We start from the raw sequence: 15,788 nt of genomic DNA, 5'->3' as shown, positions 1-15,788 counted from the left end.
TGTATTATTCAGAAGTGGGACAGCAGTGTGGATGGTAGTTAAAGAGGAAAAATATACATTATTAGCAGTCATTTGTGATAGTTATTGTTTCTATGACCTTGTTGTTCTCAAAACCTCTTGTGTGTTTGCATTCCTGTAGTGCTGCTTTAGAAAGAGCCATCCAGGGAAAACTCTCCTAAGTATAGGCTTCCTCTTGCTAAAGCCATTTCCGCAACTTAAGAACTGGGTACATGAGTGGAATGTTAATTAAGGGCAAGCTATTTCCCTGAAATGTGTGCATGTGGGGAAAATAACTGAGGAAGGACCTCTCCCTCATTTCCCTCACAATCCAGGGGCAGGGACAAGGTAGATGTAAGCTTATCAATCTGGGCTGTCAAAGGCAAGAAGACCAGCCCACCTTCTAAACAGCAGAATAACAAGTGACCAATGAAACCAAATTTAAGATAGCAGAATGCAATAATAATAATGCATTGCAAATATTTGTTAAGATTAAATAGGCAAGAACAAAAGTTAACTTGCAGGTCCGTTGTGTTACGGAGAAGAGGGCCAGATCAGAGACTACAACTTTTCTACAATCACCTATGAACTGTACTATTCCATGTATAAGACGAGGTGTTTTTTTCTTAGAAAATTGTGCGTAAGTGACCGGCGGGTGAGAGATTTTCGGCAACCCCCCCCCTAAAAAAAAGCTCAAGAACTCTGTGCAATCGTCCCCCACAAAACTCCACAACTCTGGGCAATCTCCCCCCATTTTTCTAATTTGGAGTCCCCCAAAATAGGGGGCATCTTATACACAGGGGCGGGTTATACATGGAAAACAACAGTATGTCCATTAGAGAGTGGGAGAGAGATTGCATCTTATCTCTCCACCCGCTCTGTGCTGGGATGCACGAATCACACCAGTGGCATGCAGTGATTTTTTTTCATAGGGGAACAGTTAGGGCCAGAGGCACTGACTTGCGAGGGCAATTGGGGTGGGGAATGCGAGCCAGACCTCACAACGTCTCAACGTCACATGTATGAGCATTTTGCCCCACTCCCTAAGCCAGGCAGAGGCTTCCCAGGCTTTGGGAAGGAGGTGCCATGCTTTAATACTTTAATACTCTAAGACAGAGGGCCTTCTTAGTAGTGGCACCCACCCTGTGGAATGCCCTCCTATCAGATGTCAAGGAAATAAACAACTATCTGACTTTTAGAAGACATCTGAAGACAGCCCTGTTTAGGGAAGTTTTTAATGTTTGATGCTTTATCATATTTTTAATATTCTGTTGGGAGCTGCCCAGAGTGGCTGGGGAAACCCAGCCAGATGGGTGGGGTATAAATGATTATTTTATTTTATTTTATTTTATTATTTTATTTATTTTACTGGGAACATTCAGGGGACAAGCCTAGTCCACTGACCGCACACCACTGTCTCACACTAGTTCTTGTCTGTGTCACTTTTGCATGTGTTCACTCATTCATCTGTCCCTGCTTGTTTCTGCATTAATCTGTGAATATATTAATCTGTTATATAGGATTTTTACTAAAGTTTTTCATAATACAATACAATATAGAAAACTAAACTAAACTTTAAAAGCTACAAAGAAATGCAAAAAGGATAAGTTGAATATGGAGTCCTTTCTGAAATCTTACTGCCCACAGATGGTAGTAGGCCTTCCCAGCTCTCACCTGGGATCTTCCATTTCTCCTCCCAGCCTCTCACTCTGGGAGACCAACTTTTTCCTGCCTCCCACCCAGGGCCCTCCATCAACCAGCTACCACCCACACAGAGTCAGCATAACCAACTAAGGCAAACAGAGTTATGTAAATTGGATAATATATGCAGGCAAGCCCACATTAGCCCTATTCAAGGATACAACTGCATTATGTATAAAGACACAAGGAGAAGCAAAGGTACCCTACTTTTCCATGTATAAGACTATGTTTTTTCTTTAAAAATCATTATAAAAAGTGGTGGGCGTTTGATTAGTTGCTGTTGCAGCTGTCAGTGGCTATTGTGCATGTTATTGGTTGCTGTGTCAATGGGTGGTGTTGATTGGCCGATGCTTTGGCAATTGGAAGGCAATTGGCAGCTTCTGCCTGCGATGGGACAGGCGGGAGGCGGATTTTGTGATGCATGCGGGTGAGTGATTTTTGGCAATCCCTCAACAATCCTGGGTAATCCCCCCCCCAAAAAAAATTTCAACAACTCTGTGCCATCTCCCCCTGTTTTCTTAAATTTGAGTCTCCAAAAATAGGGGGGCGTCTTATAAATGGGGGCGTCTTATAGACGGAAAAGTATGGTATATTGCCAAGTCCTGTCCCCTGTGACACATCATTGTCACACTGTTTAGAGCCCTCCAAAAATTTGAGGGTGAAGGTCTGAAGAAGGGAGCCACTACTACTTATAGAGGCTCCCTCCACAATACAAAACCCTAATTGTGAAGGGCTCTAAATCATATGGAGAACCCTCAGATTCATGGAGGGCTCTAAAATGTGTGGGAATGATGAACTGGAGGGGGTGGGGCTTTTTTGTTTCTCGATGCACAGGGAGGAACCTAAATAGGGATTTTGTCCGGGGCACTTGGTTGGGATATAGCATCGTTTTGGTCCCCCCCCCCCAACTTTAGACAGAGTGGAAGAAAATAAATCAAGTTCTGCTTCCATTTCAATCAATTGCAAAATGATGCTATGTGCTAATGATATAACAATATTTGCCCCAGGGAATTTTTAAAGAACATTATTCGCCTGGTTTCGACTGGCACATCTAGTTAAACTGGTGGTAAATGCTTTCAAACCAAGAATGTTTTTCTATCTATTATCTTAGCAATACCAGTCCAGACATCGTAAGCAACAGGTAGGGCACACCTGTAACAATTCCTTGGAGTGCTCTACGCAGCAGATGTAATGATGTTCCATAAATGAATTCAAAAACCTGCCAGGATAATAAAGCTGTAATGTGAAAATCATGCTTGAAACTCTTGTTTTGTTTTTTATATATATATATATATATATATATATATATATATATATATATATATCCTACTTGCTTGTTCAACTCACATAAATATTTTTGAAAGCCTCTTCTTACAAACTGCAACAGAGAACAAGAGCAAGCATCTGATACACCTTTATTAATTCATTCCTATAGCTGCAGTGGCATTGCAGGTCTGTCTTATTTGCCCCAGTTCCTAGCTGCCAATATGATAATTTGCATTTATGTACAGGCAGCAACCGTTTTAAGCGTGCCTGATATGGGGGCAACTGCACACGCAGGTATTGCACTGAGCCCGGTAGTGACATAAAAATGCCACAAAAAGGGGATGAACGGGCTGGCGCAGAGGCGAAATGAGGTGTTTGCAGGCTTTTTCAACAGTGTTCCAAATATACACGCTTTCACTTAAACATGCTGTGCCTTGGAACCTAACCCTCACATAAACTGGGAGTTGCCTGTAGCACATTTTCTTTTGAGGCATCTGAGAAATGAGACGTAAGAACTTTGTAATTCTGGGATTAAGCTGCTTCTGTCACTACCTAGTTACAGATGCCCTTGTATTTTAAAATAACAGAAGGTGGTTGGGATGGGGGGGGGGAGAAGATTTTCCAACGTAGAGTGAGATTGTAGCAGTGTTGAGCAATGATTATTACATTTTGTTTCTCACTGGCGGTTTTATTAATTCTTTTTAAGGTACTGATTTTGGCAGGGTTTGTATCTTCTTATGAAACCGTCTTTCGTGCAGATGGCATCAAACTAAAACATGCACAATCAGACCCTGTATTTTAGATATCCACCTCTTCCTAGATTTATTGAAAATCAGGTCTGGTCTGGTCAGACACAGACGTGGAATCTGGAGTGAAGCCAAACTGCATAGTTTTGACTCAGGCTGGTCTCCATTTTTTGATTATATAAACAGGGAGAGTCATACAAGTACTCCACCCAAAGCCCTCATTGCAGATGGGCTATATACACTCATCTTAAAACCTTGGTTATATATAACTGCATCTCTGTAATTTGTTTTTTATATATATACTGAATACGATTTGTGTATAGTTCTGTTATTGTATGGTTAAGTTAGTTTGTGCATGTTTATGATATATCACTAAAATTATTATTTTAAAAAAAGAAAATCAGATCTGACCTTGGCCCATATTAGGCAATGATGATGCCTTCAAGCCCTGGCATGCAACAATCATATCCTGCACAGATGGACTTCACAGTGGGTAATGGACCACACCACCAATCCTCCACTTCCAGTAAGTAATTCAAAGTGGAGGAGATACATCTGGGAGAGCATTATTCACTGACAAGGCAAGGACTGACACCATAGACATTGGTGATGATGCCATTGCTAAGGCCCAGAAGCTAGGGTCCTAATGCAGACCCAGTATAGAGTCCAGGAGGGAAAAAAATCAGATCTCCAGGTACCAAATCAATCCAGGTACTCTGGTTGATTTATGGACAGTGAAATCCAAACCACAGCTAGGGAGTATCCCAGGACCTACTGCTCATGTCAGCAGCAGGGACATTGCTGTTGCGGTAACTCTGGACTGATATAGCTGAGGGGCCCAAACTGAACTCCACTCAGGGAATGGAACATCTTAGGATTCAGCAGATCCATAACTGCCTGTGGTCTGCCTCCATCCTGTAATTGCCAACTTTGGGAACCTACACTGGCTTTTGACAATGGGGACATTGCTGGTGATAGCTTCTCAACTGCCTGGCTTCAGTGAATGTCTCCATGATGATGGAATTCCCTCTACCTCCAGCAGATGGGGTTGGCCACTGGATCCTAACCCCATCTAGCAGCACAGATTTGGAGATTTTTGTTGTTGTTTAGTCGTGTAGTCATGTCCGACTCTTCGTGACCCCATGGACCAGAGCACGCCAGGCACTCCTGTCTTCCACTGCCTCCCGCAGTTTGGTCAGACTCATGTTTGTAGCTTCGAGAACACCGTTCAACCATCTCGTCCTCGGTCGTCCCCTTCTCCTTGTGCCCTCCATCTTTCCCAACATCAGGGTCTTTTCCAGGGAGTCTTGTCTTCTCATGAGGTGGCCAAAGTATTGGAGCCTCAGCTTCACAATCTGTCCTTCCAGTGAGCACTCAGGGCTGATTTCCTTAAGAATGGATACGTTTGATCTTCTTGCAGTCCATGGGACTCTCAAGAGTCTCCTCCAGCACCATAATTCAAAAGCATCAATTCTTTGGCGATCAGCCTTCTTTATGGTCCAGCTCTCACTTCCATACATCACTACTGGGAAAATTTGGGGATTAGTCTCCCTCTCTTCTTTATTTGCATTTATCCAGCCTTACTATGTGGTATACGCGCATGCACACACGCACGAGTTGGACTCAAGTAACTTTTACTCAGAGCAGATACCTTGGAAAGTTAGTCATGGTCATTAATTTCAATGGGTTTGCAAGTTAGTTGAATACAACCCTATATATTTTCATTTTATGCTCATCTCTTTTGTTTTTGGTAGTGTTTTATGCTTGGTTCCGAGGGGTGTTTTTTGGGCATTTGTATTGATTTTTGTAAATCGGCCAGAGAACTTGGGTCTCAAAATGGTGTAAGCAAATAAGTGATCTCTCTCTCCAGTGGCATAGCGTGGGTTGTCAGCACCCGGGGCAAGGCAAGTAATTTGCACCCCCTAACCCGTGGATTTGCGCCCCCTAACCCGTGGATTTGCGCCCCCTGACCCTAACCCCCAGATGTTGCACCCAGTGCAGCCGGCCCCCCCTGCTATGCCACTGTCTGTCTGTCTGTCTGTCTGTCTGTCTGTCTGTCTCTCTCTCTATATATATATATATGTCAGATGACGTGGGTATGGGTGAACTCTGAATTGGCTGCCCACCCCAGGAAAAAAACACTTTTTTGTTTTCTAATTCCAGTGGTTTCTAATTTACATCTTGAGTGCCTTTCAGCATTCAGCAGCTCTCTCACTATTTGTAACGTGTGTGAGTGCTAACAAGGAGGAGCAGGAAGGAGAGAAATCAGATGAACGTGTTTGCCAATGTAGAGTTTACATTTACGTTACAGAACAATTTAAGTGAAAATGTGTGTAATCCTCACCTTTGGAGTTTTCCTTTAGGTGCCCACCAGCCATCCATGCAAGGAAATGTGTGCGTGTGGCGGTAACATTTAGTTTCTTGTTTCTCAGCAACTCGAATGAGTCTGGAAAATGGGTTATTTATACCAAGCAACAAAAGCACAGGCCATTCTAGATAATATAGATCTGCCTCTATGTCCTGCTCTGAGTAGACCCAGTGGGCTTAACTTAATCATCACAGAGCTACCATTACCAATAAAAAAAAAAATTCTCAGAAAGCTTTACAAATTGTAGTACTGTGGCAGGAAAAGAGGTCTATGAAGAACTCTCAGCACCCATAACAAAATGCAGCTCCCATGATTCTTTGGGGAAAGCAGTGACTGTTTAAAGTGGTGTGATACTGCTTTAAATGTGTGGTACAGATGGGGAAGACCTTTGATTTTAATAGATCCACTCGGAGAATGACTTAGCTTGATATAACCCCAAAGTTCTGTTTGTAGAGTTTGACCTTCAGAGCTACCTACTAAAGAATAAATTCCGTGTTATTTGCCAAGGGTGATGTAATTTTGCAACCAACATGAATGCAAACTTGCATATTTTTTATTGTTTGCATAATTTGTTCTTTGGCTAGACAGGGGAAGAAAGTAGCTCCACATGTCACTCCAACCTACCTGCTCAGTTGCCCTAGTGACTTTTGAGTTTCTCCAGGTACAGCCCAGTTTTAAGTCACTAAGTTTCTCCAGTTGGTGGCTACTGTGCTGTGTAACAAATCCTGTGCTTCTACATATCCATGGAACATACACAGCTTCAACGAACCCCAGAGTGTTCATGCTCCTTGATGCAGTAACAGAGCAGAATCCAAATTCCTTAGATGCAGGCAACCTGGATATTCCTGCAGAGATGCAGGTGCGTATGGGCTATTATACTCGGTCTCTGTGTCTCCTGCTCCTGTTTCATTTGACTGGTTCTCTTTGTCAGCAGCTGCAACCAGTTCCATTCACCCTGCCAGCTTCAGCGTAAGCCAACTGCAAGGTCAATTTTCACTTTGCTACAGAGGAGTTGCAAGGCAGTAAAACCTGATCATGTGGCGTTTTCCATGTTACTAGCACATGTCATCTTGTTTGGCCCTTAGTGTTCCAAGTATATACATGCATGTGATGCATATCATTCCCATAGAAAAAGACCCACTCTGGTCTCTCTTCAGATCGTATAAATCTTTCGCCTTTTACTGAAAAAGACCCACATTAGTACAGTGGAAAGATGACCAGACCTAAGGAATCCAGAGTTCTCATCCTATCTTAGCTATGGCCTCACTGTGACAAATTTATGTGCATGCATCTATTTTTGAATCTCTCACATCTGTATCACACTCTTCTTCCAAATCCTTCAGGTCACCCACCTCACTACTCACATGCCTGAGAGTTATGCACATTTCTGCTCTGCTTGCGAAAAGTTCTGTAGTCTAAAAGCTGACACCAACATTGCCTCAAGAAAACATATCAGCTGCACTACTCCTTGTTCATGCTAAAGGGTGTAAATGAGTTAAATGTTAATCAAGGGGGTTAAGTGGTTTTAACTACAGTACAGGAAGGTAATAACAAAATACATACTTTTTAAAAATGTACTGGATTGTGTGTTTATCTGATACGCATAATTTACTGTGGAATCTGTTTGTAATTGGTTACTATATATACAAAATTATGTTGTTATGATGATTATTGGAACAAGTTTGCTAGAAAAGGCATTTCCCTCTTGAAACAACCATTCCTTAGGCTCACCTTCAAGCACACACATTCTGGCAGAAATGTGCCATCCTTTAAGGCTTTCCCCTTGCTGTCATGCCAGAAGCCTTTATAAATGTGAACTGAGATGCCACTATTTCCTGCTGAAAGCAAGGCTGTTTGTAACAACTGTCTCAAGAGTTCTCACTGGCTTAATGAGCTGGTAGCTGCTTGTTCTGGAAAGGCAGGCAATCATATGTGTCTTTATCTGTTCATTAATCTTAGCCATTCTCAAGCTGCTCTTCTCTGGCAATTCTTTACCTTTGTGCTGCATCGCCTCTTCCTCAAATGCCACCGAGTTGCGATAAATAAAAGCCGAGAGTTCCAGGGCTCTTTCGTAGCATTATTAAATCTAATAATGAACCCAAAATGTTGGCAACCTATCCTGAGGAGATTTCCTTATAATTGAATGTTGTTTTTTTGCCTCTGCCCGGTGTCATTTCAGGAGCTAATGCCTTCAGAAAGCTGATCTATAGAGGTGTACCTCAATCTGACAATCTATTTGTCATCGAGAGCTTAGTCCAGAAAAGCAGGCACACTAATTTAAGTGCAACTTCCAGCAGGTCCCCTATTGCGCTGCAAAAAGATGCCGTGGTAAACTGAGTGTTTGGCTTCAGAATTCATGAAGAAATCAATTTTGTAAACATGGAAAGTCAATGTGCAGCTGTCACACTGTAGCGTACAGGGTACTCCAGGATAAATGTACTCTGGGATAAAGGGTACTCCAGGATAAATGGCTTGAGAACGTCAGCTCTAACATGTCTATTAACCACTGTTTCATTGCTTGAATCCATAAATGAATAAATCCATTTCCTTACTGGGCTCCATAATGTCTATTAAGAGCTCATTAAACATTTCCAAAGAAATACTTGGTTGCAACAGTGGTCCCGGAAAAGGGTTTCTCGAAGTACTAGGAGAATGCACTCTCTTTGGGGAGTATTGTTGTACCAATTGGGGGCAGAGTTTGGCAGGCCTTGCCAGTATTTGTTAACACATGTGATTTGTCAAAGTGTGGGTGCTGACCGCCACTGCCCCCCAGGAATGCTGAGATGAAGTCACAAGCTTTTGACTCATTAAGGTCTTAGGAATAACACTTACAATTACATTAAAAGGTTTATCCTCCATTCAGTGAGAGAGACACCACTTCAAATTGTCCAGGAAATAAGCATCCCAAATGCTAATATTCAGAGATGTGTAAACAATCACTCAGTGGATCATTCATTACCCTCAGGTGAGATGCTAGGGACCATTTGAAAATTAGCAGGGGTGGCTCTTTTCTGGGGGAAGGGCCAAAGATCTGTGGTAGAACATCTGTACTACATGCAGAATGACCCAGATTCAGTTGAGAGTAGGGTTGAGAGACTTCTGACTAAAACCCTGGAGAACTTCTGCCAATCAATACGGGCAATGCTGACTATATGGACCAATGATCTGACTCAGTGGAAAGCAGTGTCCTATGTCCCCTCCCTTTTAACATTACAGGTACTATATGTTACAAATGGCTTAATAGAGTCAAGTTCAAATAGGTGAAATGGTTTATCTATTATTTTTTGGTCAAGAAACTTCTGGACTTATTTACAAGGCTTCTGTCTAAAACCAAAAGGCAAGTTTCCCTTCCTAAGTTCTTTTCCTGATTTCTGTAGATCCAACCATAACTGGCTATTGGCTGGTATAAAGGCTAAACACTTTGACCCTCGAAGTATGTTTACTAGAGGTATGTTCCACCAAGTTCAGTTCAACTTTCTTCCTAATATGTGCCCTTCGGATTGAAGCCTTAGCAATCCCTATTTGGAGGGGAGTAAAGTGGAATGTTGATACATGAATTCACCTCCACAATTTCACCAAGTTAAAAATTATTCAGGGTCCATGAGGTAAACACAGAGAGGGGGGAAATAGGACAGTGTTTTAATAAGTATATGTTTGTCTTTGATTTAACATGCAAAACAAACTGAACACAATTATACAATAGTCCCGAAAGTTACAAGTTTTTCGGTAAGGTTACCAGATGTCCCCGTTTCCCAGGGACAGTCCCTGGATTTACAAATCAGTTCCCTGACAAAATCCATCCATTCTGACTGAAGTTGAAAAGTGTCTCCGGATTCATTAAAAAAAAACTGGTAACCTTATTTACAGGCTATTGCAGCTCCCAGGTACTTGTCTGGTACTGGTAATTGCAGTGCTGCCCAAACTGGCAATAACTGATACTGTTGTCTCAACTGGGGACAGTAAACAGATTGGCCCATTTTAAAAAAATAAAAAGGCTCCTACCATGTAACTTTTCACAGTTGTGCATGTTTATTCATCCAAACAAGCCACAAAATAATGCTGAGGCATCTGTTTGAGAGACACTGGAACCTAACATTTTGGCTGTCTCTTCACAAATTTGGGATTCAGTAAACATTAGCAAAGAATGGTACTGGTTAAGGGCACTGACATGACATATAAAGTTCCTTTCCCCCTTCTTGGAAACATTTTAAATCTATATGTTATTATATAAAACATGGCACATTGAGGTTAAGTTAAACGGTCACATAAAAGGATATGCATTCAAAATATTCTTTTTTCTGATTTAAGTACAGTTCACACAACTTATCAGACCAGTGGTATGTGGTAAAGGAAGTGCTTTTTTCTGGGGGGACGCAGACCCCTAAACATTTTGTGAATCTTTGTACTTTTGTCCATTTGCTGTATTTATTTTTCCTGATTTGAACTGTAAGATGGTGATTTTCTTGAGTCAAAATGAGAGTACCCCTAAACATTTTTTGGGGGGAAAACTGGATAAAGGAACAAGCAAACACCCTTCCATTCCCATTCCAAAGAAAGCTGGTGCCAGGGCTGGGAATTGCTAGGCATTTGTCATGGCCCATACCCCTTGGAGAACTATTATGCTCTGAAACGGCTTGATTCTGCTCTCTTCCTCCTTGTTAGTTCTGCCTGTTCACCTGCCCTCTCTGGCATGCAAGCAATGACAAAAGGGAGGAGATGGAGAAGCAACATCCATTTCCCTTGGGCTCACTGTCAGGCTGGTGTGCCGAAAAGTGAGTGGGCAGGGGTGCATTGGAGAGGAAAAGGAAGGACCATAGAGAAAGGGGTGCCAACTCAAGAGACAACACTGCCTCCACCATACAGAGAGCATCACTAGTGCACTGTGCAAACACTTGATCTCATAATTTTTCCTCCACAGACGGGAGAAATCATGCATGCTGGGTGCCAAAGTGCAATGATGGTGCCAGTTCTCTAAGTTGCATGAACCAGACCCTGGTTTGTTTATTGTTCCGTTGAGAGGGGAGAGTACACAAATAATCATAGCCAGTTTATTCATTTGCCAATTTCATTCTCACAATTACAAGCAGAATTCACTACAAAAAATTGCCAGGAAGCAATTCCAACACTACCTCTCTCTCTCTCTCTCTCTCTCTCTCTCTCTCTCTCTCTCTCTCTTTTGCAATTTCAGTCAAGTACCATATTATCATTTCTTTAGTCATAAAAAACCTGAATTATCCTGCCAAAAGAAGTAAAACTTTACATGTAAAGTGACCAATTTTTCAGTTTGGATTGATCTGCATTATGTTTCCTGTTTTTGGAATGTTTTCATGTTGTGTCTTTCAACTTGGATGCATTATAATAGCTGACTTTCAAAATCTTTATGACAAACAACAGCGAAAGAAACACCTATGATTTGGTCCACAGACTGAGCAGAGTAGCTTTATGGTCAGGATGTTAAAATGAATTTCAAGGCTTCAATAAACATACCAAACAATTCTCTATTAAGCTTCCATATCCTAATCAGCACTAGGGCTTCTCTGATGCCCCATTAAAATGAACGAACCATGTGAACAGCATCATAAATTTCCCAACTATCAAATCTGCACAAATTCATCACAAGTAAAAAAAAAATTGCAGACCTTATCATATACTCAGATGCATTTTTTGTATTATCTATTTTTCCTTGGAACTGAGGTTAGGGGAAAAAAACCCTTATACATTATATTTAGAATTGTATCATACAAGAAAGTATTAAGGAGCCAGGATGTTTCAAATTTACTGGGAATTTGTATGGAAAAGGCTTGTTAACCATTATTTGAACTTATGAAAAATGACTGCCTAATTGCCAAAGAGATTTTTTAAAAAACAACCAGCAACCATGTATCTTCCATGTTGATATTGCAGGAGCAGCAATGGTATAATTAAAACAGAATTTCAACTTTATATTAATGAAGCAATGCGCTAATTAAAATCAACATCGACTGAACTTTCTATTTACATTCGTTAAGATAGCCCAAGAGGCAAGGAACTCTGCTTCAGAGGCATATGTGAATGCTTGAGCTTCTGTCATCCAGGTGCCATTTCTGACAGAACACATGTGCCTTGAACAGTTGGCAATGAATGAAAAAGATGACTGCTGATATATATGCACAAAGGAGCCAGGGTGACACTGAAAATAAACTTGCACCAAAAAATATTTTTTTAAAAAAAGGAATAGAAGGGTTCTTCTAAACAGAGAGGTTTGCCGTGTGATTGTATGTATAGATGTGCTACAATTACAAATTATTAAAGCATGCTTATTTGGGAAGTGTTTCTTCTGGCAACTCTTGATAATTTGGAAGCTTTGGATCGTAGAGTTTGATCAGAGTTGACTCCAAGTAGCTTTTACTGAGTCGAGGCTCTCCATATTCTATACAAACATCCATTGAAAGCCACAGCAGAAAATGCTTTGATGGTAGACGTTAGGTCCCATTGGGAGAGGGAAGAGCAGTGTAGTGACCCGTCTGTTTCCATTAGCTCTAATCTTAAAATATTTGATTACACTTCTCTCGTCTGGTTCTTGGTTCTCTCACTGATGGCTATACTTGAGCACAGTTTAATTTGCTGTTAGGAAATAAATCCAAGTATATCAACTTGTAGGCCAATACCATAAATTACCTTTAATTATTTTCTCGGTTAAAATCTGCTTTCATTGCAAATAGAAACATGAGGTGGTTAACTCAAGGTGATCTTTGCAAATTAGTTTTTTTTAAAATCCCCCTGAAATTAAGACTGCTTGTTTAATATCGACACTTGCAGAGGTTGCAATCCTATACACACCTATCTGGGAACAAGTCCAATTGAACTCAATAGGCCTTACCTATTCATGAATTGTCCATAAATTGTGCTGTCCTGGTTAGCATCCTCTGGACTCTTTTGAGCTCTGGATCTTGGCATTGGGCTGTTTTGCAGTTAATAACAATGACCATCTTCCAGCCAACATTCAGCATTTTACAATCTCCTTATTCTGAATGGGATTTAAGCACGTTTTACTCTCTCACTGAAATCAATGCAACCTATGTGTGTTTTTGCAGCATCGTGGTCAATGGTGCAAGAGGGTACACTTGATGCATTGATACGGAGAAGATTGTGCTGGTGTGGTCAAATCCCTCTTCTCCAGCTTGTCTACACTTTTTGCTCGCAAAGTCAAAGTAAACCTTGGCATACTAATACTTGCTCTCATTAATTACTGGGTATGATCCAGCTATAGTTAAGCACATTTAAATTCTCACTGGTATTAGTCTAAGAATTAAACATATGCTTGAACCTTTCCTACTGCCTTTAATGCAACTTAACATTCTTAATAATGGAAGCATGCCCACAGACAGCATAGACAATGTAACTTCATCCAGTAACATCCTGTTTGGTTTCGGTTTGTCATCCTTTGAAAATAACAAATTAATTCCAAGATGAGTCCAGGGAAATCAGAGTCTGCCCTCCAACATGGTAATGCTCATAAATGTAGGAAATTGTATTCCGGAATCATATATTTTCCAGCTCAAATTATGAAACAAACTATGAAAAGGCTCTATATCATTGAATAAGCCAGGTTGAATAACAGAGGTTTGGTCAGTGGGCTTCATCATTAAAACCCGTAAGCCTTGCTACAATATTTCAAAAGTTTCCAAAGTACAGGAACTTGTTCAAGTTATGGCCACCTCTGTGAAGAGACGGCTTGTTCATCATCATCTTTTCTAGAAAAAAAAGCTTGCAAAAAAGACATCTGCTAGTTTTCATCTTGATCCAGTTCAAGGTCAACCTCTTCGGACAGGTTAAGATAAAAGAAAGCATAACATGCTACCAGAAATACCAATATAGCTCCAAGGATGAGGCTGACTTCCTGTAGCAATGATAAGATCGGGGTTGAAAGAAAAAAAGTTAGACAAGTCATCATTTCAGTTTAATTAAGAACAAATGATATTTTTCATTCATAAATACATTAACACTGTATGCAATTTACTCAACACATTGTAAATTATCATGGTAGGAAACTTACCCTGTAATTTACTCAAGCACAGTCTGATGACCCTCCTCATGCAAGGCCCCACAGCAATGAGCTACACAGTTTACTTAACCAATGTCAAAAGACACTTTAAAAAACAATAACCGTGAACAAACACCCTGACCAAATAATGATATAATCTAATCTGAAGGCCACTTTTGGTTTGTTGGTTTGTTTTACCACATAAGCAAATCTAACCTTCCTCATGATCTTCAAATTTCTAAAGGGCTTTCACATGGAAGATGGAGCAAACTCGTTTTCTCCCGCTCTGGAGGCATCAAGCTACAAGAAAGGAGATTCCGACTAAACGTCAGGAATAACTTTCTGACAGCAAGAGTGGAACAAGTCTTCCTGCACTCGCCTTCCTTGGAGGTTTTTCAGCAGAAGTTGGATGGCCATCTGTCATGCATGGGGTCCCTTCCATCTCCACAATTCTATGATTTGGTGGTTAACATGCATTAACAGTAAGGGCTAAAGCAGATGTGATATTAATGCACACATCTTTAACACACACATCTTTATTAGTGTAAATAGCTGTGGGGATGAAGAACAGCACGGGATTTTTGTAGGTGAGGAATTCAATTCCTTTCCCCCTGGCACAAATCTGATGACAATCTCCACCCCTCAAGCTACTGCTTTGGCCAACAACTTCTATTAAGGCCAAGAGGACCAATCACTGGGGTGGGGCTGGGGCTTTTCACTGGAATCACAGCAGAAGCAAAGGCTTCATTTCTCTCTCTTCACCCACTGTGGTCCTAATCTTCTTCAAATCTCCCCTTTTTAAAAAAAACTGCACGTTTTTTAAAAGTGCATTTAATGTCGCTTCTAGTCTGGTTATCAGAACTGAATCTGGTGACCATGCGGCTAAAGAAGAAAGATTACTGTATAACAGGCTTAGCAAGTGTTTTGCCCAGGACTCTGAAGAGGGACAGAATTCACAGAGTACTTTAAAGGTATCCAAGTGCCCACCAGCAGCATCACACATTTTTAACAGCACCCTCTTCCTAGGCAATATATGTGAACTTTGAAAGTTCCCTATCTTTTCTGGGAGCTGGGAAGCAACCTACCATACCGATTAAAAAAAAAATGTTAAGGAAACCCCCCAGGCACTTGGAACTTATTCTGTAAAATGAGCTTTACAGCTCTCTAAATTATAGCCCGTGTCTCAAACTTACTGCAGGAAGAACGTGGGGGAGGTGGACAAAGACCAAGGCTCTTCCACCTTCTGAAAAGACAATTTAAAGCTAAGAGCCATTTCACCCAGGCAGTTTCATTTAATGCTCGAAGGCTGTGACCTGACACAACGAGGCCTGGCTTTAGGGTTGACATGCATAAATGGGGCCTTTGGGAGGCCGTCTTCCTCATTTGAACGGCATACATAATTAAGGCCTCTCTCACACACATGTGTTTGCACATTGTGTAACTCAGGCCTACTTTATAACTTCGAGCTGGATTTAATAATTTCATGTAGCATGCAAGTTCTCTCTCTGCAAGCACTTCTGAAAGTACTCACGTCAGAGAGAAAGCAAAACAGTGTCATCCCGAGAAAGAGTTAACGTTCCTCTGTCAATTCTCTCCCCCGTCGCAAACTCCTCTGGAACACACTTCATTTGCATTTACATGAATCCGCTTTATATTTTATCAGTATTTCATATCCATAATTCAGTAT

General features: G+C 41.1%; 1 protein-coding gene and 1 long non-coding RNA gene across 6 annotated transcripts in view; one reads left to right on the top strand and one right to left on the bottom strand.

Moving 5' to 3' along the window:
• The first annotated feature begins 2,059 nt into the window (after positions 1 to 2,059).
• LOC310848729 lies at positions 2,060 to 12,825 on the top strand. The gene is made up of 3 exons (XR_014566556.1): positions 2,060 to 2,125; positions 4,107 to 4,236; positions 8,258 to 12,825. It is a non-coding gene; the product is annotated as an uncharacterized lncRNA (long non-coding RNA).
• TRIQK (triple QxxK/R motif containing) overlaps positions 11,113 to 15,788 on the bottom strand; it is a 48,608-nt gene continuing 43,932 nt past the window's right edge. For all 5 annotated transcript variants that reach the window (XM_083748143.1, XM_083748145.1, XM_083748144.1 and 2 more), the window contains one exon: positions 11,113 to 13,957. In XM_083748143.1, coding sequence (XP_083604269.1) covers positions 13,844 to 13,957 — 114 coding nt within the window. In that variant the 3' untranslated portion in view covers positions 11,113 to 13,843. The remainder of the gene's footprint in view (positions 13,958 to 15,788) is intronic.

The sequence above is a fragment of the Podarcis gaigeae genome (genome assembly GCF_964106915.1).
Source record: "Podarcis gaigeae genome assembly, chromosome: 7".
In the NCBI taxonomy this organism is placed as follows: Eukaryota; Metazoa; Chordata; class Lepidosauria; order Squamata; family Lacertidae; genus Podarcis; species Podarcis gaigeae.
Note: the sequence above shows the minus strand (reverse complement) of the source record. Positions and strands in the feature narration are given on the sequence as shown.